This window comes from Sander lucioperca, chromosome 10 (assembly GCF_008315115.2).
Source record: "Sander lucioperca isolate FBNREF2018 chromosome 10, SLUC_FBN_1.2, whole genome shotgun sequence".
Lineage (NCBI taxonomy): Eukaryota > Metazoa > Chordata > Actinopteri > Perciformes > Percidae > Sander > Sander lucioperca.
This window is the reverse complement of record NC_050182.1, coordinates 21,762,821-21,789,170: the sequence shown is the minus strand read 5'-3', so window position 1 is coordinate 21,789,170 and position 26,350 is coordinate 21,762,821. Positions and strand designations below refer to the sequence as shown.

General features: G+C 41.6%; 1 protein-coding gene across 40 annotated transcripts in view; it reads left to right on the top strand.

Moving 5' to 3' along the window:
• The window catches only part of rims2a (regulating synaptic membrane exocytosis 2a), a 175,220-nt gene that overhangs the window by 17,546 nt on the left and 131,324 nt on the right, over positions 1-26,350 (top strand). For 29 of the 40 annotated variants that reach the window (XM_036005969.1, XM_036005968.1, XM_036005972.1 and 26 more), the window contains 4 exons: positions 11,310-11,342; positions 12,217-12,309; positions 19,969-20,179; positions 20,813-20,824. In XM_036005969.1, coding sequence (XP_035861862.1) covers positions 11,310-11,342; positions 12,217-12,309; positions 19,969-20,179; positions 20,813-20,824 — 349 coding nt within the window. The remainder of the gene's footprint in view (positions 1-11,309; positions 11,343-12,216; positions 12,310-19,968; positions 20,180-20,812; positions 20,825-26,350) is intronic. The other 11 variants (XM_036006007.1, XM_036005989.1, XM_036005997.1 and 8 more) reach the window with 3 other exon arrangements.

Below are 26,350 nucleotides of genomic sequence, written 5' to 3'. Positions count from 1 at the left end.
TAATTGTTCTATTTATTTAGTTGTTTTGATGTGGGACTGGTTTTTGAAAAATCAATCATTTGTCTGCGGCTCATTCTGTTAAAAAATTGTGATAAAATCGCGTCGTGAACATAAAATCGTGAATCCTATCGAATCATGAGTTGAGTGTATCGTTACAGCCCTAATCATTTATGTTACAACTTTTCTTGCTCTCTTGGGCCATCATAACTCTCCTCCTATCGCTTTGACTTGGTTATTGTTCTTAGAGGTCCATCAGGGTTCAGGGGTTATGTGTTTAGTAGCATTACAGTGCTTCCTATGTACAGTAGAAGTTGCTGTAGGTAGATTACATAAGAAGCCTACTGACATAAATAAGGGAGGATAAAGAGCAGTCGTTATCATAACGTCACTAATGCAGCCGTGGCCCTTATATAAGCCTACTGTTGGAACACTACACACAGGAACTACCATGTAACCTACACTGGGACATACTGTACAACAGCACATAGACCACTGCTCACACTGCCTAGGGCTGAAGGTGGCTTTGTGGGTGCTACAAATGATTTATTCCACAGATTCAGTGTCTGTATGTGTGCACGTGTTAGTGTATTCACGGTTGCTCTGTTTGTGTAGTCTTGCATGTACTACAGTATCTCCCATGAAAATAACAGTGAAGGGACCTGTTTTCTTTCCCCGTCATCTGACACTGATCAGGAGAGAGAGAGAGGATGAGAGAGAGAGAGAGAGACACACAGAGATACGGCCGATGTTGTGATCCTGGGATTGTGCTCCTCGACCGGAGTCTGATGGAGGATCTCCCACTAATCCCTTAATATCACTCGTCCCACTGAGATACTGCCGCCATCACCATGGTGATGATGAGATGGCCTGGATGTGTAGTAGTGGAACGAGGAGGGAGGCGGGGGTGGGGGTTGGGGTGTTGCTCAACAGAACCATAGAAATCCTCCTTTGTGAAGCTTAAATACAATAATTTGAAGTAGTATCTCAAGGCAGGAAATGCAGGCATTTAAAGTCACCAGGCATCAGGTCATGAGGTGGAGGAGGAGGGGGGGGGGGGTACTGGATTGGGTGTTTTTGCTGTAGACGGCGAGTAGAAGCTGGTCGCCTTGTCCTCGTTTGGGCGGCTGCTTGGATGGTTGGTTGGCTGGTTGGCTTTAAATCTGCGCGGAGAGGCGGCTAATGCAAGGGAATCCTTTGATTTGGGATTTCACAGCAGTCAAAGTCAAACAGATCGGACAGATGTTGGGAGACAGCGGGTTCAACTTCATTTCAGTCGTATAGTATTGTGGTCACATCTGTTTATTTGGGCTGAATGTGCCAATCTTTAAAAGCCCCTATGATACGTCTTATGTAGTCTATGCAGTATATACTGCAATGACTACATAAGACTTAATTGCAGGTGGGGCTGCACAATATATCGTTTTTTTATCGTCATTGCAATATCAACTGGTGCAATAAACACATCGCACGAGGTTGCGGCATATCTGTTTGTTTATTGCAAGTAATACCGTTCTCGCGATATTCGACAACATTATCTCATATTTTCCTCATATCGTGCAGCCCTAATTCTAGGGGGTGTAATATCATATAGCATCTACAGCCATATTTTTATCAAAGTGATGGGTGTGACCTGTTTGCAGTGAGCTGATATCAGATTGCCCCATGTGCTTGTCTGCCTGTGTACACTGAATGCATTTTAGTTAAGCAAGCTCATAGTGACGTGCTGTTGCGATGAATTGGGACAGGAAAGAGTAGAGCAGACTGGGCCAACAATATGCAAAGTATCTATTACCTCTCTATTGTTAGCCATGGCTGGGCTATTATTGTAGCCCAGAGTGAGACACAGACAGCTGACTGCAGTTTCAGTCCCACCTACTGCTCCCAGCAAGGAACAACAACATCATGGAGAGCTTTTTGTATGTGTTTGGGGATGATGGGAGTTGAGGGGCGAGGTTTCGATAGTGGCAGAGAATTACAGTAAGATCATGATCATCACTAATTCCACTACTGTTTTTTTCTTTTCTTTTTTTTAGCTGATGCTCGCAGCAAGTCATATTTTTGGGGATAAATTTGTGAGATGTTCCAGTTATAAGAAACCAGGCAGAAACTAGGCTTTTGCTGACCATGAGACTGGAAATAATATGGAAATAGCGAGACAGGACAGAATTGGTGCTCCAGGAGCGGTTTGATGCTTCCCTGTGTATAGTATAGGCTTAGAGGAGGACATGGAGCTGCATTCAGTTGTCTCCGTTGGGCTACTGGAGCTAAAGATTGGGCTAACGCTGAGGGCGGTGACCTGTGTTGGGGTTAGGGCTGAGTTTCTCTAGAGCGTTCCCGGAAGAGCTGTTGAGCAGTGTATGGGTGGGGGAGTCAGCATGGGACAATGTCAGCTGCCAAGAAAGTGCTGATCACAGCCAGAATAAAATGTATCTGTGTCAGGATGAATAAAGGAGGCTGACAGGAGAAGCAACCAAGCATTCACATACAAAGACAGACACGTCCGCACACACACCATTACCAAGCAAACAAGCACATATGGGCAAGAACACAAACACGGTGTATCACTACCTCTGACTAAATGTTGCTCATATAGTTGATACGTTTCCACTGTACAATAAACTAGCTGCGTTAAAATGAATATTGTGCATATGTTTCCTCTAAGCCCTGCATGGAAATACACTTGTGAATGTGTGGGCTGCTGGGTGATTAGCTGACTCCTTGCCACTTGGAAATCTCTCTGGAGGGGAGATATGGAGCAGCTCAATTGAATCCTGGCAGGTAATCTAAGGAAACAGATGGATTTTAGTTATATTTGGCAGCAGATTAGCCACTTCCCCGTTGCTCAGAAAATCTGCTGTTGCCAACTCTTGTTTGACAATCTGAATATTAGTCCTTGGTCAGGAGGTCTGGTTTGGGCGCTGTTAGATTGCCTATTCTGATGAGTGTGCCCCGCGGATTCAATCGTATCTGTGCTTTCTATGGCCCAGCTGTGGTAGCTGGCCAACCCGTCCACACCGAGGCGCTTGCCCTCTCACCGTCCCTCCTGCCCTGCCTATCTCGCGGTGCCAGCGCCCCGTGCCAGAGGAAGTTATCAGCACTCTCTCCCCTGCCCCCTAATCCTCTCTGAGGTGGAGAGAAAGTGTTAAGTAGCACATCTTCTGGCATTTATTAGCGAGGTGGAATGAACAGGTGTCTCAAGACCTAATCATTTGTCTTTAAATGAGCTGCTATTTTTAGTGCACACTCCTTTTCTTGGAGATTTTCGGGGGAATGTACAGTAGAGGTGGTACAATGGGGGATTTCTGTTTTATATATCCTGCAGGGATAATGCTGACACGGTCATACACTGTGCATGTTGTTTTTCCTTATATGGCCTGGTGGAGTACAGTAACACATTATTAAGGGGCTTTGGGGAAAATATAATGTGGTTGGAGTTTCAGCTAGATTTGACCCTGATTACATTTGTCTTCTTTATTCAGTGTTGCTTCCACATTTTGGACATTTACTTACAAATACACACAATATGGGTATGTTCACACATTCTATACACTACATTAGTTTTCTTTGGTTTGGTTCTGCCATAAACAACCTGGACATAACACGTGTCCTAATGGTCACCAGAGAAGAAGAAAAACAAAAACAAAAAGACTCAAATTTAATCCCAGAATGGACCTGGACATGTAGAGACAAAAAAAAGACAAATAAATGAAATACTGTAAAATAAAACAAATTATAAATAGCACATAACATAAACACGGTGTTGAAGCATGACAGTGGTACTAAAAGTGAATATTTCCATAGTTGTTCTGGCCTTTCCCAAATCATACCAACAAACACTGCTGTGCCCTTGCTACATTACAGACATAAGTGAAAGTCGTGACATGCATATTTGATTATAGTAGACAATATTACACAAAGCACATTTGTATAACACATATACATTTGATATTATCACAAACTACCTGCCCTTGTTTTATGATAAATGTTGGTTGTTGAATGAATGTTGTTGTTTTTATGTTATATACAGATGTGTGCAATACAGTTTCTTTTAAGCACCGCTGGGTGGGGCACTCACAGTTTCTTTGTATTCTTTGGTATCTTATAAAAAATTTAACATATTTTATTTTGCACAATTTGGGGGCTTAAAAAGACCATGGTAATAGAAATGGCATGCATATGCATGCATTGTCATACATAACATTTTCTTGCAACTACTACATTTTTTAGATAGGCATTAGACATGTTTTTGAGTTACCACCTAGGTGGGTTACTAAAGTGTCGTCCTATATCATGACTCCATTGCAGGTAAAAGATTCTTCCGATGTAATGTATCATCATACTGTACTGCACCAACATACAATTTGTATCATACTGCTTCAGCCAAGACAAGAACAGAATTGAGCAGTGCCACAGCCTCCAGTGAGAGATTTCCCTGTAGGTCACTTGCCTCTGAGTGATTTCAGACACACATTAACCTCTTCTCCTGGCAGTACTGACTGACTGGGATGGTGTTAATGATGTATGTAGTTGGTATTTACCCACTGAGCCAGATTACTCCCTTATGATCTAATTATCACTCAGTCTGTAGTGGACTCAGAGGGCCTGCAGGGTCACTGCTTAGCCGTGAGATCCCCTATCACAGATTTTTTACTCCAGTGTTGATGCCAAGACGAGGCTGCATCTCGCTATCTGTTTAAACTGTCAAGCATTGTGGGCTGCCAATATCCTACTCTAAAATCCTTCGAGGAGGCATTTATAACATTTTATTGTAGCGTTTCTGCCGGGACACGCTGTCATGTCAGTCTAGCCTGCGAGAAAGTTCTAAGTGCAACAAATCCAGAGTGAGCGAATACACAGATGCATGTAGATCTCAATATACACACATTCATCACAAACCTAACCAGGATCCAAAGAAGGCTGCATTCACATGTCAAGGGATATTTAGCTGTTGAGTTGTTCAGGCTTTTTTTCTTCTGCTCATAGTAGTCATAGTACCTACATCTAACCACATCCCTACTGTTCTTAGCTGTTCCACCAACATCTGGCTGACTTTTGAGAGGGAAATAGAAGAGCAGTAGACAGGATTAGAGGGAGAGAGAGAGAGAGAGAGAGAGAGAGAGAGAGAGAGACCTTGCAGTGACTGGCTGACCCAGCACATTTGGGAACGGGAGGTGGTGTAATTGGAAAGTTATTATATCGTGGGTGGCATGTGTGAAGCTCAGTACAGTGTGACAGAAAATACTGTGTATGGGTCTGCTGTGTGTGCCTAAAACGAACAGAAGTAGTAGAAGATATTGTTGATGTTCAGCCAGCAAACTGATTGAAGTGCTTTTTCATGTCATTTTTTACATTGATTAGTTATTGTTACAGCAGGTTGCACAGGGAAAATGGGGTGTCCCATAGCTGCTACCTGCATTATTTTCTAAGCCTGTCAAATTGTATTCCTTAAGAGTTAATGCCACAACGGTGCTGTAAATACTCACTAACACACCAAATGTGTATTCATTTGTGGCTGAAAATAGTCCCCAACAAATCATACAGAGAGTCGTCTAACAAATTGCAAACTTTTCATGGGATTGGGACAGTTAGAAAACACATTTCACATACATGTAGATACATTTAAATATATAACTATCATTATAAAGATAAAATCGATAAAGAATCATTAGCTAAGAAATCCTTCACTAACCAGCATAGATGTGTGGTAGCTGGTGTAAGCCACATTATAGAACTAATAGTTGCTTTAGCTTAGCATTTTCAAGCCAAAGCACTCGCTGTGCGAAAGTTTGTCGCTGAACGAAAGTTTGTCGCTGAACGAGAGTTTGTCGCTGAATAAGAGTTTGTCGCTGAATGAGAGTTTGTCGCTGAATGAGAGTTTGTCGCTGAATGAGAGTTTGTCACTGAATGAGAGTTTGTCACTGAATGAGAGTTTGTCACTGAATGAGAATTTGTCACTGAACGAGAGTTTATCGCTGAATGAACGACTTGTTCCTCGGCTCGGGGGGTGCGCGCAGAACGAGAGTCTGAACGAGAGTTGCGCTGAACGGGAGTCTGGAGCAGCGGCTCTCGGAAAGGCTATACCAAAGATTCTCTATTGGTTCTACACCGTCTCTGGCTATACTCTGAGCTCATGCACAACTGCCCATGCACCATACAGAAGCAGGTACAGCATATTGGATTCACTCCTGCTTGCGAATCAAGTTAACTATTCGTTCGCAAATCTGACATCACATCGACATGTTATCACCGTATGAAGTTGAGATGGCAAAGATGTTAGCAAACAATTGCCTGTTTACACATCCAGCAGACACGGAGCCACATTAGCATAGTCATTTGGAGTCATGTATGTGTGCACCTGATGAATGCGAGTCCAATATTCTCTCTCCTTTTTGCTCTGTTTTGTTCTCCACCAACTCTAAGTAACTGGCTCTTTAGCAGCTAAATGCTCCACTATGTTAACCAGCCAGTGGCTAACTGTGTCAGTCTGTCTGTTTGCTGCTGAGCAGGTAGCCTGTAGTGGATTTATCACAGCTTGTATTTGTTGTTGCTGTATACAGCTGCCTATTGCTGCTAGAAAGGCTTTAATGAGAGCGGTGAGACCAAACCAAACCAGTAAAGCGGTGTTTCTGTTTCTTAAACTGTTATGCACAATGACATTCATTTTCACCAAGGCTTTCGTAATGTGTCAGTTGATTTGACAATCAGTGCCCAAATGTTTTGACTACAGTAGGAATGAATGACACGTTCTTAGATGCACATATTAGCTGTTGCTGGACCTGCTGTGGTGCATTCTGAGCGCGTGGGAATGTAAGGATTCAGGGCTTGTTGTACAGCTGTCTCATCAATGTATTTGTCTTAAGCCGCCTACACATGATAGGCAAAACCGCTTTGCGCTGGCCGTTCCATTGATTTCCTACGAAGAGAGCGGTGCCGCCCAACTATGCGCTGTGCTACCCCTGGCGTCGCGCACCGCTCGGAATGTCGCTTTGCGCTGCATTCAAAGTTGAAATTATTTCAACTTTGACCCAGTTGCCGCTGACCTTTTGGAAGCGCAACCAATGAGATAACAGCTGTCGTTACCTACCAACGGGAAATAGCTTCCTTGCCACCCTTGATGACGAATACCTGCGCTGCGCTTTGCTCTCTGCGCTTTGCTCTCTGCGCTTTGCTCTGCGCCCTACCTAGCGGTGCGCAGGGAGCCAAACGCTTATCATGTGTAGGCGGCTTTAACACAACTTTGGCAAAGGAGTAGCAGTTAGTAGCAGTTATGTTTTAAGCATCTTCTCCTCTCCTCTCTTCCCCTCCCATCTGCTGATTAGCAGAGATATCTTCAGAGGGCTCAGATTAATTAAATCTCTGGGATCTTACTAAAATGTTCAGGTCTTCGTGACAGCCGGCTGTGTAATTGTCCTGCTGTACAGAAGGAACTGCATCAATTCGGCTCTCCAAAGGATCTCACTCCCATCTGAGCTGAATGAAATCCTCAACAAAAGGGATGCAGACTTTACAAGGAGACCATGTATTTTGGTATCACAGCATGCACATTTTGGTTTGCCTTTCCCCTGGGGGGAAAGAATCTGTGTTAATTCTTAAAGGGGCGATGCCCGAGCTTTAAGTAGATTTTTCCTTTTGCCGACATCTTTGGTGCTAAGCAGTGAAGCTGTGGTGTTTTAAGTGTACAGTCCAGAACATGGACAACAATAATGTCCTTTTCCTCTTGGCGATGTTTATGTTTGTCTGTGTTGTATAGTGCTGCTCACGCCTAATTTGTTTTTGTGGGGTTACAGGTGTAACTGGTGCATGCAAGCTTTTGTGAACTACTTATATTTTCAGCTTCTGTTGTGCTATAATATTTGTAATAAGAAAAACCTCAGACTATGACATTAAAATCTGTTTTTACGTAAGCTTTTATGAAATTACTTCAAGGATTCCCTTCTTATTTCTGCTACCGATTTTTGTCCTCATTAAATAATCTGCTTGTAATTTTCTCAACAAAATGGATTAGTCGCTTTGTCCATTAAATCTCAGAAATTTCGATAAATGACTATCACCATTGCACAGAGCACAAAGTGACAGATTACTCATTTTTGTCCGACCAAAAGTCCAAAATCGAACGATACTCAATTAACTAACAAACAGAAAAGCATAAAGAAAAAAGCTGGTACCAGCATTTTTGCTTGAAAAGTGAACGATTAATCACTATGAAAATAGTTGCTGCTTAAATTCTCTGTCAATTAATACATTGATTAATTGATTGTGTGCCGTACTGCTAAGCATCCTGCCAGCTGGTTAATTGCATTTGTGTGTACACATGCTTACATAATGTATGACTAAATCCAGCAGGGTTTTGGATTACTAAAATAAAAAAGCACTATGTTTTCACACTACTATTCACACTTTCAGAAATAACAGTTCACTTTCCCCTTTCTCTCTCAAAAGACAATATAGAGTAGCACAAAATGGCATAACAAGCTACTTACAAATTCCCTCATAGAACTCCAGGAATCTAGTTCTTAGAAGTTTATGCAGCACATCTGTCCACTAGAGAGCAGTGTAGCATCAGTCATGGTCAGACATGGCTGATTCTCCATGCAAAGCCAGTGAAGCGGAGTAGGTGAAACCCAAATACAGAACAAAATAAAAACAAAGGCTAAAAATAACAGCAGCATGTGGCTCACTTAAAACTGCCACTCTGAAACTGAAAAAAAGAGAGAATCATACACTGAGACATGAAGATGCTCTACACAAACCTTTTTCCTAGCTGTGTACCAGTGTGTGTTTCCTATTTTGTGTGTGTGTGTTGGGAGGTTCGTGTGAAGCAGAGTACAGGTTAAAGAGATGGAAAACAGAGACTGTATCTGACCTGCAGGCCTCCTCAGCAGCTGGGATACTGAATACGTCACCTGTGACATTTAACACTCACTCATTTTACTGCCAAATAATACACCGTGCACTCACACTGACGCATGCACACGTATGAGTACAGTAACACACATGGATATGGGCACACACAGGCGGATACTCACTCACACACACTTTGTGAGGCTTGTAATGCGACCACAGAGACGGGGCTGATGGGATCAATAAAGAACGGCGCTGCAGGTCATCGGGAGAACACAGCGAGAGGATAAATATGGACTGGCTCATCGGAAAACAGAGCAGCGAGACTGATGGGTACACAGGACTATATCTTCTCTCGTGTGTTCTCTCGCCCATCTGACACAGATCAGACGGACAGATTTCTCACTCTGGTGTGCTCTACCTCTAGCTAAAGTAGACTGTTGGGAGGCTTCACTGCCCGTCTCTGCTGCTCTGCAGTTTAATGGCAGCCATGTAGTTAATCTGAAGTATTTATACTTGATGGAATATTGTTTTCAGAGCTGCAAAGATGATTCGATTAGTTGTCAACTATTTAATTAATCGCCAACTGTTTTGATAATTGATTAACATTTTTTAGTTCAAATTCTCTGATTGCAGCTTCTTTAATGTGAATATAATGTGAATATCACTCCCCTGTGACAGTAAACTGAATATTTTTTAGCTGTGGACAAAACAAGATATCAGGACGTCATCTTGGGCTTTTGAGAAACACCGATCGACATTTTATAGACCAAACAACGAATCAATTAATCGAGAAAACAATCCATAGATTAATTGACGATGAGTTGCAGCCCAAGCCATTTTATTCATTGTCCAATAGATTTTGTAAATGAAGGCTTTCCAGTTCCAGCAACAATAAAGTTCTGGAAGAAAAGTGAAGTACTCTTAGTTTAATTTGCTGCTTCTCCGTGTTTTATGTCATTGTAATTTAAATATATTTGGGTTACGTGGACATAACGTTGGGCCCTGGGAAATTGACGTGTGCATTTTTCAGTTGGTATAAGTTGACAGATTAAAAAAAAAGTCGGAAAAGTGTCAGGTCACTTATGTAGAATGTAGTAAATGTTGCTGTGCCTCAGTCAGAAAAAGACAAAATCCAATTAGCACATTCCATTTCCCACAGCTATATAAAGCTGACTATGTGCTTAACATAAGGGGGTGATGATGTGTGTGAAGTTCTGAAGTGTGATTCTCAGCTGCAACTTGTCTCTGTTCTGCTCATAATGACACCTAAATCAGAAGAGAGTGGCTGAACTGGCAGCTTCTGTGCTAGATGATATCCAGATGCTAGACAGTCATGTGGTGGTGGTGGTGGTGGTGGTGTGTGTGTGTGTGTGTGTGTGTGTGTGTGTTTGAGTGCTGGTTGTGCTGTCTTGATCATTTTGGGAACACCTATTTCAACTTCTTAAAGATAGTTCCACATGAGGAATGTGTAATGTAAAGACTTTGCATGTTTGGTGACGCTGTATATGACAGCTCTGATGCTTTGGTAACTGCTACTCTTGTTTTATTTCTAAGCCAGTGTGGTCATTAGAGGGGAAAGTCTACTTAATAGATGTTTGGCTTTTTGGTTCTGACGTAGTCTGTTTGTTTAGTTTTGGTTTTATTTGCACAGGTTTTATGATATCCACCTCTGTTGTTTCTGCTGCTGGGCCAATACAATGGAGGTGAATTGAATTTTGCTTGTGGTGCTCACAGGATTTCAAAATCATATTTACAATGTCCAACAGCAACAGAAACTGTTTCCATAGGAACTATTTAATCTGTAGAAAGTAGTTCCAATGAAAATTGGCAACACCGAGATCTGCGGATTGCCCAGAGTAACCACAGCATTGTTTGTGGAAAGGACATGTTGCTGTTAAAATATTCAAATGTAATTGTTCAATGCTCAGAGCACCACAAAAGTCAAAAAGTGAGAAAATGTGTTTTTGTAAATCTGAACAGATCCTTTAATCCTAGTTTAAAATATAAAAAGGTATATGAAGTTTACATTGCCGTTAATGGCCTTGCTATCAGTCGTAATGGACTCTGATCAAGCATGTGTAAAAGAGTTGTTGTAGAAAGCCGAGGGACCATAAAAAGTCATGTAAAGCTACCCAGTATGAGAGAGGGTGTTACTCACATGAAGCAGTCATATTAAGTTTAAGTTTGTCCAAATCCCTTACTTACTTTATGTCATCTTTACTCATTCTGAATGTGAATTCAGAATGTTAATTTTTTTCATGTTGTTAACCTCATCATTGTCATCCTTTTCATCAGCGCATCATCTATAATATCCTGAATATTATTCATATTACAGTTTAAGTATTATTTATGTCATACACATTTTTTGTGCTATCATTTGTGTCAGTATTTTGTGTTTTCTTCATCTCTTTGTGTTCTGTATGCACTGAGCTGTGCACACTTTTTTTTTTTTTTTTATGTTTTAGGATCAAAGAAGAACCAAAGCCTCAGCCGGCACAGTAAGTGAACTGCATTACCCAGAGTGCTCTAGGCTTTGACACTTCTTCCTGTCAGTCGGTGCTGTGTGCTTCCTGTGGCTTTCTCCTCCTTGTCTCTGGGGTGGTGAAAGAAATGTCACTAATGTCATGGAAAGCAGCTGTGGTAGCACAGTGGCATATTCTTTATGAGCTTTGAATGAGTAGCATTGAACAGATTGTTGCATTCTGTGCTTGACAATAAACAGCTGACTTCCATGACATCAATGACGACAGCTTTTCCTTTCTACCAGCTTTGTTATAGCCAGGCCCCCAAACCCTTTCCCATTGTCCCTGGTCTCTAACTGGCTGCCCATTCTCATCCAGTGTGTCATCTGCACTCTGATTGGCTTGTACAGCCTCATAATTCAATCACAAATATGGACTTGATGCACCTGCCCTGCTCTACCGTACTGTAGCTGCATTTTGACTGAATCCACCCGTAGGCCTAACCAGTCTGATTACCTGACCCCTACTGCACCACCAGGTTGGAATAAATGACACTCCTGTTACCCTCAGCTGGGCGTTTGATGCAGCTCTCATTTCCATTGGCTGTAGAGCTTTCCTGCTTCTTCTCGCCTTCCCTCTACTATAAGTCTGTCTGTATCATATTTCTTTCTTTCGTCTATCTTTTTCTCTGTATTTCTGACACTGTGTCTGGTTGTCAATGTTCCACTAATCGCTGCTCTGCCCGTGTCCCGGCCTTCTCCTCTCTCTGCGCTGGTTGTAGTGAATGTCCCTGCTATTGTTCACTTCTTAGAATCTGACCTGCTTCCTAAAAAACTCCTTTCAGGACCGATTGTTTTCTCCCATGATGCCTTATTGCGATGTTCCAGTCACATTTTGCTTATTTGAACAGGTGGTTTCCCTTTAGTGGGATCACTGAGCTGGTAAATAACGTCCTTCAGCCCCAGCAAAAGTCCCAAAATGACAAGGAGCCAGAGCCAGACGCGTAAGTAAAAGAACAGACCCCTTTTGATCTCCTCTCAGCAGGCACAAATATACAGCGGTGATCCCAGCAGCTGGATGCACAGTATGTTTGAGCCTAGTGGATGTTAGACTATGTTACACAATGTCTCAGTGTTTGTTGAAGCATACGAGGGAGAGAATGGAGTTGTGGGAGGGGTGGTCAATCATGGATCCTACTTTTATAAATGACATAATAATAAATCTTTGCGATGTGGTACCAGTACTAATATACTAAAGTCGAGAAGAAAAACAACATATATTGTCATATATGTTTGTGTGTTACTTAGCCCTGATACTACATTTTATGCAATAAAACAAATAAAAAAACAATAAAAGCGCACAAATAGAGTTCATTACATGTTGGTATCATAGACTGTATAAGGTTGGTATATATTGAGCAATACTTCTTAAATTATTGCCATCAAATGTCCGCGAGTAAAGCTTTTTGGCTAATGTTCTCTATAAGCTAATTACTGTATGGACTTATTTACTGCAGGGACATCAGGTGAATGTTAGTTAACTCCCAAGTAGAATAGTGAACTAAAAGCACTGTGGCCCTCAGTTACCTGGGGCTGGTTGCACACATTAAATATCAGTCTGAAGGGTTAAACCTGTCTAGTGTGTGTTAAAAAAAGAAGGAAAAATTATGAATTGTGAGCACGGGCATAGCACCAAATTCTGGACCCTGTACATAGGCATTTTTTTATGGGCCCCAATTAACTAATTATACAAACGTTAATTACCAGGACTTAAGAACATGCACATGTAAGTGGAATTTATCCAATTATTACTGTTATTAATTACTCCTGTGCTTTTCCTGCTTTGTGTGCTGTTAAGGTATGTAAAGGGTTGCTAGCATGCTGGGGTGAATGGAATTTAGCAACTTCAAGTAACGTTAGGTTTTACTTTACCCAAAATACGCACCAAATTTGACTAATGAAAAATGGTTTGTACATGCCCACAGACAACTGTCATTCAACTCTGCAGCACTTTGGAGCATTAAGTCTGTTGAAGCTTTATTTTATTGGTTTTACAGTCTGCAAAGGTAACGTTAACGTTAGGCTACTTTAAACGGTTCAGTGTCAATTCTCTCAGCAACCTCATTTCCAGGAGTAGAAGAAATCTGTTTTTAGCATAAACCTACAGTATGCTACATACAGTACTCGACACCAAACGGCTAAATTTCACAAAAGCTTGGGCAGTAGAGCAGCTAGCAAGCTAAAAACAGATATGTTTCTAAAAGGTTTTTCGAGACCAAACCAGAGTAGAAAGGAGAATCAGCATTGAACTTGTGTTGACTGTCTGCTATATGTGTTACGTTGAATAGACAATTGTTAGCGACCTATAGTTAGCCATAACACATTGTCAGGGCTGTGGGTTTGTGAGCTTGTTGTGGCTTCAATCAGTTAAGGTAATGTTAGCTAAAAGTGAAGAGCTAGAAAACATTGTGATATGACTGCTTAAAACAGAAACACAACCTGATCCATCCGTTTAAGTTGTTTTAGATAGAAGGGGTTGGAGGAAGGTCAGTGTATCGTTTGGTCATTCGATTTTCCTTTCATAAACAGGTATTAAAAAACAAAAAACGAATGGTTGTTTGATTTTCTTTTTAAAATACAAAATTTGAAATTGAAATACAAGGCATTTTTTCCTTTTCATGGTCAAAAGGGGATGAGAGATATTTAAAAATATGCTTTGATATTCATTTTCTATTTCAAAATTTACAAAAAAAAATCACTCGAAAATAGAAACGAAAAAAGGCCTGTTTTTTCATATTCAGAGACCGGATGTTGTCATTTCCAATGCAACAGCGCCAGTGTACCAGTGTCGCTTTCAGCACAGGCTAAAATGACTTTGGAACATAGACTATTTATATTAATGTTTACAGTCTATTCTTTGGAACCCTGCTCTGATGATGCTTGAGCGGACTTTTATTTCAAAATGTCACATTTATTTATTTCCCTCTCCCTGCCTCCCTCTGACTCTCCGTCTCTTAGTACCGGCATTGTGCAACATGACCCCACACAAATTGCAACATAAACTCTTTCAACTGATCTAGTCTCATAAAAGTCTTCTCTATAACATAAACAGTCCTAAGAAATCCAAGTGGTAGAAAGTATTGATTAATACTGAAATCAGTAATGCCAGTTTCCCATTGCAGCCTATGTTAAAGAGACATGAGGTGAATAGGGAAACTATTTTGACTAACAGATATCTCCATTAAACTTCCGCAGTTGATTATTTACATTAAGACAATAATCTCTTGTATTACAAGTATTCTGAATGTGTATGTTTAATTATGCAAATGACTGAGGCATTGTCTAATTAAATATGTGCTAATTTGCATAAATAATGGTGTTTCAGTATTTTTCAGCTTGGACTTGAACTTATATGTTATTCAATCAGGAGAGACTTCGTTGCAGATATGCAAACATGTATTTGTAAGTTACAAGTGCAAAGTAAGTACATACATAAACTTTGGAGATTAGACTCCATCGTAAAAGGGGTATATATATATATTTCTAAGGTTTAGAAAAACCAAACATATCCCCCAATAGAGTCTAGACACTGGTGGCAGTGACTAAAAACCCGTAGACCGGATGAAAAACCAAAAGGGAGCCGTCAGCTGGGAGAAGACCGAGAACACCCCTGTTGAAAATGCCTGGAGGTAGAAGGGGAGGAGGCGGGTCGCACTCTCGTCTGAAAAGACAACTGACAGAAGCAGGAGAGAGAACAGATTTAAAACGTGGTAGTCACAGGTGGTTCAGGATCTGATCATGGGGATCAGACCTCCGGTGCTGGGTCTAATATTAGCTGCTGCCATTTTCTTGAAGTAGCAGCTAGCTAGCAGCTAGCCATCAGCCCGTTGTGACCATAGGTTGTGACCCGGGTCCCCGGTGCTGACTGATTCTGGTCCGTGTGCGAAGCTAGTGTGACCCGCGCTAGCTAACATTAGCTGGGTATCAGACGAATCTGCCGAGCTCGTGTTTTATTCATGGGTGTATTAAGGTTTTATTTCCTTTGGCAGATAGTGATATGGTTTGATGCACTATGCCAGGGAGGCTAGCTAGTTGCTTTTAGTCTGAGTCTGTAAGATAACCAAACTTAATTTAAACTGCTCATATTATGCTTTTTTAGCTTTTCCCCTTTCCTTTATAGTGTTAAATATCTTTTTTGTGCACGTTATAGGTTTACAAAGTGAAAAAGCCCAAAGTCCCCCCCCAAAGGGACTGACCATCTCCAACAGAAAACACTGTTCACAAACTGCTCCAAACAGCTCTATTGTAGTCCAGCCTTTACTTCAGAGACAAACGTGGTCACTTTGTAACACATGTTATAATGCTCACCTAGCTGCTAGCATGGCACGCCCTCATACTCTGCTTCTGACTGGCTAGTAGTCCTTACCTAGGTACTGTCAGGGCACACCCTCATACTCTGCTTCTGACTGGCTAGTAGTCCTTACCTAGGTACTGTCAGGGCACGCCCTCATACTCTGCTTCTGACTGGCTAGTAGTCCTTACCTAGGTACTGTCAGGGCACACCCTCATACTCTGCTTCTGACTGGCTAGTAGTCCTTACCTAGGTACTGTCAGGACACGCCCTCATACTCTGCTTCTGACTGGCTAGTAGTCCTTACCTAGGTACTGTCAGGGCACGCCCTCATACTCTGCTTCTGACTGGCTATTAGTCCTTACCTAGCTATATTTATATGTATTGCCTCATTTATTCATTTCAGGATGTATTTCATAGCCATATTTATGTATATTTATGTAAAGAGGTGCAAAAAAAACGGAGCAAACTGCAGAATCAGACGCTGCGAAGCGGAAGTTAACTTCTGCGTGGTGTCAGATGAGTCCATACAGTCTATGGTCACATCAAGTTTGAGCCATTTCCAGCACAAAATCTCCTCACATTTCTTGCAGAAAATCCTCTTGCACCCCCACTTCCCTGTGATATGCGCACAGAGATTTCTGCATATGACAGGACTTTTTTTCCACCATGTCTAAAATCACATCAGAGTAGGAATCCAAAGTCATTTTAGCCTGTGCTGAAAGCAACACTGGTACACTGGCGTTGTTGCCTTGGAAATGACAACATCCGGTCTCTGAATATGAAAACACAGGCCTTTTTTCATTTCTGTTTTCTAGTGATTTTATTTTTTGTTATATGAAATAGAAAGTTAAAATCAAAGCATATTTTTAAATTTCTCTCATGCCCTTTTGACCATGAAAAGGAAAAAAACGCCTTGTATTTCAATTTTCAAATTTTGTATTTTAAAACGAAAATCAAACAACCACTCGTTTTTTAATACCTGTTTATGAAAGGAAAATTGAATGACCAAAAGATACACTGGCCGAGGAAGATGATAATTCCCCTTTTAAATGGATGCTGTTAATACACACATTTATAAGCCGGTTAATACACTGTCATGTCTAGCTATGCTTTCACTGCCAACGTGATGTATTTTAAGGATGACAGAGAAGCTAAAATTGAGCTCAGACAGGTGGTGGCAGAAGTAGAATCCAGGAGCTTGCGGAGAGCTTGTAGTTCACCCTCGCTGTTGGGTTTGTCACATGTCCAAGAGAGAGGCTCAGGTTACCGGCTGTGTGTAGCTGCTCTGGTGCGGCCCAGAGGTAAGAGAGCTCCGATACGCTAGCATGAGATGGGACAATGAGCAGCGTATGATTACTCGTCAGCAGTGTCACCTACATTTGACCGTGTTTGACCAAATAAGCAAACCCTCTGGAATGGGCACTGTGTACCAGCTGCCTGCTGTCATACACGTTACTTGGTAACTCATTTGTTGTATTTAAATCTGCTGCATTACTTGTGAGCTCTCTGTTCATTCTTGCTCCTTGGTTTCTCAGTGACCATCTTAGAATCAACATATATACTGTACATGGCCTATACAGACTTCAGTCAGATTTGTAAAACTCTCACCTGTGAAAATGTTTGGTTACACTTTACTTGAAGGTATCTGCATAAGAGAGACATGACACTGTCATGAACATGTCATACACATTATAAACAAGTCATAAACGTTTATGACATAACACTTATTTTAGTAAGTGTCATTTGGTTTTTGTCATGACAAGTTATGGTTAGAGTTATGGTTATGGTTAGAGTTATGGTTATGGTTAGAGTTAGGGTTAGAGTTATGGTTAGGGTTAGGGTTCACACATGACAGTGTCATGTCACTCTTATGTAGATACCTTCAAGTAAAGTGTTACCAAATGTTTTTTATAAGTGTTTTTTATAACCTATTTAGCCCCCTAAGGGCTGTTTTACAGTAGCCGCAGCCGAGCTGGCGCGCGCCAATGTGACGTCAAAATGACGTAGATCTCGCTGGCGTGCCAGGATTTTGAGTGCGCTGACCAGAGACAAAGCGGAAACAGGAAGCATGAACGAGTTTTAGGGTAATCGGATGCCAGGACTCTCAGAGTGACTGCAAGTCTCTCTTGTAAACTTACTGGGTTAAGATGAGTTCTTTTATGGCGAATGAAAAGCTTGATCCGACGAAGTAGGTCATCCAATCAAATCGAAGCATTGACGTCAATGCTGCTGCCAGTTCTGCCGTTGTTTACCTTTTTCTTCTTCTTCTAGTCCGTAAAAATAGCAAAGTTGGTAGGCTTTCAGAATCAGAATCAGAAAGGGCTTTATTGCCAAGTACGTTTTTTACACATACAAGGAATTTGTCATGGTGTTGTTGGTGCATGTCACACATACTCTAAATATAAGAAGGATAAAAAGAATATAAACAATATAAGTTTCCTCATTAGCACCACCTCTGTTCAGGAGAAGACTGCAACTAGTGTCGTGACCACCACGCGCAAGTATAAACAGTTACGGTGCTCCCATGATGTCACACTGGCGCTCGACAGGTCGGCTGCGGCGAGTATGCCCCACGTTTTAGGTGAGTGAGCATTAAAGGAAGTGACGTGATACAGAGGAAGGGAGAGGTAATCATTGGTTATCTTTAACAGCTCTTCTCAGTGACCTCGTCTGACAATAGGTCAGTGGCCCTTCGTCCATGTAACTTAGTTGCCCTGCATCGAGCTCATGTCTCTGTAAACGTTTGAGTGTAAAGGCAGATTAGGTGAGAATAAAACACGATTGTAGTCTTATTTCCTTGATCCTCGGAGACGGTGGCTTTACCTCTTGTATCACAGTCTTCATCACTCTGTTATCAGGCCCTCTGTCAGTAAATTAGATTTGGTGGGATCTGTTGAACAAGCCTACATACTAATCTCTGCTTGGTAAACACACAAAGGCTGTGACACAATTAGCCCTTTAATCCCTCAGTGGGTACAACGGGGCATGCCAATGGCACTCTGTCTAATGTTCGGATGGCACAGAGACTGGTTCACACAACCGCACGCACAGATAGTCTTCAGGTGGTGTGTGGCCATTACATTTGGGCTCTAAAGTCTGGTTGTGGGTAAAGGAAGCGCGTTTATCTCAAACGCAGAGCTGTATGTGGTAAAAGGATAGCGTTGCTCAATAATTCACAAGTGCTAATGAATGTTGCAGGGGATATGTGGGGCGAAACCAATTCTAATCGGCAGATTATGAAGTCAGCCCAGTGTTTAGTTTCCAAGGAGACACTCAATTGACATGTGTCATACAAAATGCATGTGAAGAGTTCATGCAGTTTTTTTTCAGTAGCCTCTCAGGACTTGTTAGAAGTCAAGGGTCCACTGTATGAGATCAGGTGTAATGTATCAGTAGGAGGCCATCTATAGGACACAAACAGTAACACAATAGACACTGCACTAATGCTTAATGGGTGTTGGGCTCTACTGTCTGTGAACCAATGGTTTCCTAGGTAATACAATAGAGAAATACTAATTGTGTGAATTGGTAATATAGCTATCTAACAGTATGTCTCTAAGGTGTTCTGTCTCACCTTACGACTGTCCTGCTACAGAAACACAGGTGCAAATGATTCATTAAATGCAGGGGAACCTGAGAAAGTGGAATTAAGTGATGTTCTTAAACTTGCAAAGCAAATTTGATACCCCCCCTCCGTTTTGGGGGAGGTGCAGTATCAAAGGAGGAGCTCAGTTTTGAAGTTTCTGAGGTCACGGTGTCTGCTTTTCCTTACACACTGCACATGTCCGAGGTTATATCAGTTAGTCAGTCGATAGTAGGAGCGTATCGTTTAAGTGTGATTTTGAGAACAGGACTGAACACATGAATCAGACTGGTGGCAATAGGAGGGATGAATCTGGTGCACAAAGATTGTTATCCAACTCTGTCATAAACATATGCATGTGTCTGCAAGTTAGACTACAACAGAAAAAATATGTGAATCCATTCTATAGGCTCATACAGATTACACAAAAGGCACACATTTCATGAGTTTTTGTGTAGTTGTTTCACTAAAGCACAGCACTTTTTGGATAAAATAAGCCTTTATACTGTTCTTAGGTCAATGTTATTCTGATGAATGTTTTAAGGAACAGGCATTGCAAATGAGCTTAGGCTATAAATGCTGTGGTAGGTAGCATTGGTGCTTTGCTATATACTTGTTCCTTTACACATAAGCATTCAATAAATGAATCAAACACAAACCTTTTTTTATAGGTCACCAAATCTAATCTCTCTTTTCCTAACCTCAGTTCTTCCCATTCACTTACAGGAAGTTGCACCAGCAGTTTGAATCGTACAAGGACCAGGTTAAGAAGATGGGGGAAGAGTCTAAGCCGACTCAGGACCAGAACAGCGAAGCTCCAACCTGCGGGATATGCCACAAAACCAAGTTTGCCGATGGCTGTGGCCACCTCTGTTCATATTGCCAAACCAAATTCTGTGCTCGGTGCGGAGGACGAGTGTCTCTGCGGTCAAATAAGGTAACACTGGCTCGCATGCTCGGTATTTATAAGGACATACACACACATGCAGATGTCCCACCCTCTGGCAAATTTCCCCTACACTACGATTTTAAATCCAAGGTTATGAAACGTTGCAGTGAAATCATAATCTGGGAATTGAGCCAACAGTGTCTCTAATGGCAACTGTTTTTCAGATTATCAACATGTACTCCAGTCAGAAACTCTCTGCCTGCATGCTTTTATTCTAATTCTGTTCACTCTTATGTGTTAATTCACAGCTGTAGATGTCTTATTCATGTTTACTGTAACTTACAGTTGTCCTATTTCACCACTGGAGGGAACTGTTCCTCCTTTACTTTTCCCATAAAAGAACCTTTTGTATAATGTGGCACACCAGTTCCTAACTAACCTCTGTAAAATCCTCCCCACAGACTAAGCCAAAGCTTTTAGTATTAGACCGCTTAAATTTAAATCATGAGCTTGAGTGTTTTTATGCGATGCCATCCAATCCTTTGCTGTTGGAATGTGATGGTACTACCAGGACCTACTAATGTCACTCACAATCTCTCTCTCCCTACCCGCCCCCCTCCCCCCCCTGTCTCCCTCATTCTTTCTTTCTGCTGCATTCCTGCTCTCATGGAATTGCAACAGGAGGACAAAGTGGTTAGCAAATCCTTTTCTGAGTTTCTTGGGACTATGTCTGAACACAAACATTGTTCATGAAAAACTGTGATATGTATATACAGTATATATATATATACACATACAGCAGCCAACAATGACATGAAAACAAAAACAAGAAAAGTCCTGATTAGTATTTGTCTGTGAGTCTACCATATCATTCTGAAATAAACACTGACTAAACATTAGCTCATTAAAGACACACTGTTTTCAAGAGGGTAGAAATGTTTTTGACATTGTGCTTCTTAAACAGAGATACAACGAGTGTTAAATGACAAAAGACAGATAAGGTCGGAATCAAAAAGGATAAAGCTTAGACAAGACTCAAGGAATTAAACAGGCGCGCTCCACCGATGTTACACATGAAGTTAAATTCACCCGTCACACAGATTTCTACTCAGACTGTGAAAACAGTTGTATACTATCTTATGTGGCTCCAGAGTGAGCTCTACAAAGTGTGAAGAAATAACCCTGATGATGTCATCTGGGTTATATAGGTTTGGGCTTGAGACTTTCTTTCAACAAACGTTTATCAGAAAGCCCGTATTACTGACTTTAATGATATGGGTGTATACCAGGCATCGTGTTGCATTATGGAAATTGTGGCATCCAGCATTTTGGGAGTTACCTCTAATGCTGCACAGATTTTGACCTCTGTTGTATTTTATTTTTTTCAATCGGTCTCTTATGAGTCCTATCATTTTATGTAGGTGCAATACTAAATTACTGTTCAACCCATTCAAATTGGACCTTTCTTTAAACATATAGGTAGTAATGTACTTACTCCAACAAGCAGATAAGGGGAGTCACTTTTCTAAGCACTCTATTGGTAGATAGGGTTTTGATCAATATGAAATCCCACACCCGATCCAAACCATCCCAACTCAACGCTAACATGCAGTCCTACATGTGATGTATAGAACACTATAGATCAGAACAGGAAAGCTATAATGACTGATTGCAGTATTGAATACCCTTGGGGATTGTCTATATCTGTGATGCTATATTTGTTTAGTGAGTTGCACAAAGACAGCCAGATGAACACTTCACAGGGGTCATATATTTGCTCTGTCGTCGTATGACATAGATTTTCCATAGCAGTTTTTTATCTCTAACCTGCTTGTGTTTAGCTGTTGACGACCAAACAGTAACTAAACAGCCACCCTGGAGAGAAGTACATACCAGCAGGTTTGATCCAAACAACTGAGCAGCAGGAACACTGGGAGAGACCTCTGCCCTGCTGCTCCTTTCACTGCCAAGACCCCAGTTGTACAGGCGGCCATTGTTCACTGGTAGATAATAGCTGGGAGATCGGTTACCTTGTTGTACAGATGGTGTTGAGTGTTAACAGTGGCAGCAGGCTGGCGATGGACAGCCCGGGTATTGGCAGAGAGGCCCTGGAATGTGCCACTGAGGCAATGCCAGCTATTTGCCTGGTGGTGCCCCGGCACTCCAGGTCAACTCCCCATATAGACCGTGGATGCTGTTGTCAATATACTGTAGTGTTGCTCAGAAAGGAATTCAGTAAGGATTTGCTCTAGTTGTCTATACTGAAGATGCAGGAGTAAACATTTGATCCCAGTCCAGAGGAGTCACTGCACTTCATCTCTGTGCTTGACAATAGTGACATGTTTCAAATATTATATATAGTTATAATATATAAAGTTTTGCAGATATGCTTTCAGAATGAGTTGAAAATCCAAGAAATTGCTGATACATAGGTTAGTCTTTGGCATGGGAGCAGAGTAAGCTTTTATGGCAGGATGCAGAAGTTTAAATGACAGCGTCAGTCAGAGAAACATCATGGAAATGAGCAGAAGATGTGGCAAGGGGTGTTAGGGTGAAGATAGATAGATAGATAGATACTGTAGATAGATAGATAGATAGATAGATACTGTAGATAGATAGATAGATCAGATAATTGAAGGGTGAGAGTGTCTGTATTGGTCTAAGTTTGTTAGGGGGAAGCCTCCCGACCCCCAGTCTTGACACAGAGGGGGATAGCAGCTGGCAGCAGGGACCTCCTGTAGCGGTCCTCGTCACGGTGGAGCTGGATCAGTCTCGTACTGAAAGTGCTCCGCTGAAGTGCAAGTTAACCAAGTAAACACCCGCGAGTAGTTCACCTGATGTCAGCATAGGTGATTTGGGTTGGTTTACTGCATTCATGTATAATCAATGATTTTGCAATTCATTATCTTTACATTGGCATTTTAAATGAATGCATAATTGAAATGTGTATCTGGGCATTCTGACAAAGAGTATAAGTTATGTAGCTGGTAGTATTGCAGAAGTAGGCTGTTGTTGGGCTGTGAATGTTGTTTTATGCTAGCTGCACAATATTAGCCAATATAGAAGACAACACAGGGTTTTAATTGTGAGTTAATGATACAGTATATACACAGTGGTCCACTAGGAGTTTAGTGATATGGTTTGCTGATTGTTTTGTGTGTTCCTGCTTGTAGTTGCAGATGGACAGAAGCTGTGATTACTCTGCCACGAACAACGGGGCCACATTTTGGTATACCCAAGCAGCTTGTCAGAAAGCTTGGATGTCAGTGAAAGAGGTGGCAGTGGTGAAATCTGCCCTTTTTCCATTCGTCTTCTCTTTCCCTCTCTCACAGATGGTGACAGCAGTGGCGAGAGAGATCTTGTTCTGCGAAACGCCATTGAATATTTACATGTCTCTATGTCTGGGACAGGTAGCAGAGCTATGGCACACTGGAATACGATATAGAGGGACTGAGAGTTAAACAGCTGGTATAGGAATATAAACTTTGACCCAACTGAAGACTTACAGTTCTGCCCAATAACATAACGTAACATTTTGCTAAATCTACGACTTATTTGATATAGAGTCACAATGAATCACTTTGCCTTATCACAACAAGCTGAATAATAGATAAAAAAACACTGATAGAATATCTGTGTTGATAACAATCGCTGCTCATTGAGTGTACCAGGTAGCTTAGCCTCTGCAGTAGATAACTTGAAGAACAAAGTACAGAGTGGCGTTTCAGGGGTGGAAATATAAAATGCCTTTGATATAGATAAACTGTGTGTCAGTGTTGTGAAGTCTTTAGAATCCCTGCTTGTAGTGGAGCTCCCCACCATTTCCTCTGATGTGGCTTCAAAAGGGCCTGAGGAATCAACAGTCTCCGGGGAGGAAGTCATTTGTGATTCAAGCAACTCTTGAACACATTACATGTGCTTCTTGGCCCCTCAACATTTCTGCTATAAAATCGAAGAGGAAGTCCTACGGTTCTTTATACGGTCCTCTTTCAATTTTAAACAGCATTTTAGTGAATAGCATATTGTAGTACATTTTATAGATTAGTGAGTCTCTAAACGGCACTGCAGAAATCTGTCTCATCATCACAAGATACCATATGGACTCTCTTCATTCCATATGCTTTAACCGGTTTCACACTGTATTCCAAATTTCCACTTTATTGTTGATTTTGAGAATATAAATGCATCATTCTTAAAATGTGTTAAACATGTCTTAATCCTAACTAGAGGTCAGCGGCTGCACTTGCATTGTTAACATAAAGAGAACTGCATGTAACGCTACAGTATCTGTGTAGCAAAGAAGATAGTGTTTTCATTGAATATCATTAAATGTGTTATAATGTGTTGAAAAGTAATGGAAAATCACAGAAGAAATTAATTTGTTGTGGTGCACATCCTTTGCATCTATGCTGCAGAGCTTGAAGACATATGGCTACAGTGTAGGCTACATTTCTCTCAGTTGTAGTTGAGATTTTTATGTTTGCAGAAAGATGCACAACTCAGCATTTTCCAAATTAGCTGTACAAGGACTTTCAAAGGGTGCTAACGTTGTTAGCTTTATTTCCACTGATTCTAGACAAAATGCGAAATGTGGAAAAGATGATGGGCATAAGCTTAGGCTACCTAAAAACGCTTCCCACTTTTCAGATGATGATATTGCAGCTTGATTTGGTTTGGCAATGAATTCCTTAATTGAAATGGTCATTGTATGACTCACTAAGTCCCCGTTTGTTAAGAATTTAACATCTTAAAACATCTTGACTTTTCGAACATTGTAAATATTTCAAGTCGTTTGAACCCGCATCTACAAGACAGTTATTCCTACAGCAGGTGAACGCAGCATACAGTTTTTGCTGACATGTTCACATGACCTCTCTGGCCCCATGACTTCATAGTCCCGCAGTTGTCTGACAACATGAAGAGAAACACACAACGATGGCGATGATAACAGCTGTGTTCGGTGTGAAGCCCAAGCTGTGGTCACACAGCACAGACACATTATGTGTGCTTGTGAACCAGGGGTGATTCTAGAATCAGACCTTTAGGGGGGGCTCAGTCCCTAATGAGAATGTGACACGGATACAGTGCCTTGCAAAAGTGTTAACCCCATCCCCCTCCATGCTAAATCAGTAATTTCATTAGCCGATAATCTCTGAGCTAGCTACGGAACAACAACGTCAGCTAACGTTTTTAACTAAACCTGACACTTTATAAGTCACAGTAATAACAACCAGTTTGACACAGTGTTCTAACATTCAGCAATTTTAGTTGATTACGTTTCAATTTGGGCTCTAATCTGCACCATGAAATGACCAACTTCTTCTCTGGGGACTACCAACGTTAAACTTCACAACCGTCTCCTGTTCTCCCTCTGACAGATTACATAGAGACTCAGCCAAAGGCGGGAGTTTGGCACAACCTCCTCTGATTGGCCAACGCTACATTTCTGTTAACCCTTTCCTTGACGGGGTTACAGGTGCTTTAAGCCCTTTGAACCTGTAATTGTTTGTCCTCTGTCACTAACAGACAATTTTGCAAACTCTAACTTGAAACACCAAATTTGATTTAAAAATAAATAAATTACAAACTATATATATTATAAACTATTATTATTGTTATTTTTAGGGTGGGGGGGGGGCTGAGATGACATTTGGGGGGGCTTGAGCCCCCCTAAAAAGGGTCTAAAATCGCCCATGTTGTGAACGCTCACACAGGAAAGGCAGTGGCAGTCTCTTTTCTGCGGAGCGGCGTTGCTGTGTCTGTCTACGGGACTGTGGGAGCAGAGCTGGGACGGATGAGCTCTCATCAACTCCGGCAGTAGATCACAGATGAGCTAATACAGCGGCGGCGCGAAACAACGTGATTTGACGCGAATTTTGGCTCGGCTCACATGTCTTGATTCCGTAGACCTACTGACATTGAGTCTGGGATTGATTGCACGGTTTGATGGATCCAGTGTGACGAGTCAAGATTAGAATCCGTTATTCCTTTAAACGAATCGGTGTCTCTGTCTCTAGTTGATATATAGAGGGTGGGGGGGGGGAGGAGAAGACTGCGTTGGTTTTATTGGATCGGATGCTGTCCGTTGAGTCCCTGGTAACCTTCACGGTGTTCCCAGCAGCCGCTGACCGGTAGGCAGGCAGGCAGGCAGGCAGGCAGGCAGGCAGCCTGTTGTGTGGACTCGGAGCTGTCCGCGGTGCTGAAGGTCGGCTGTTTCTT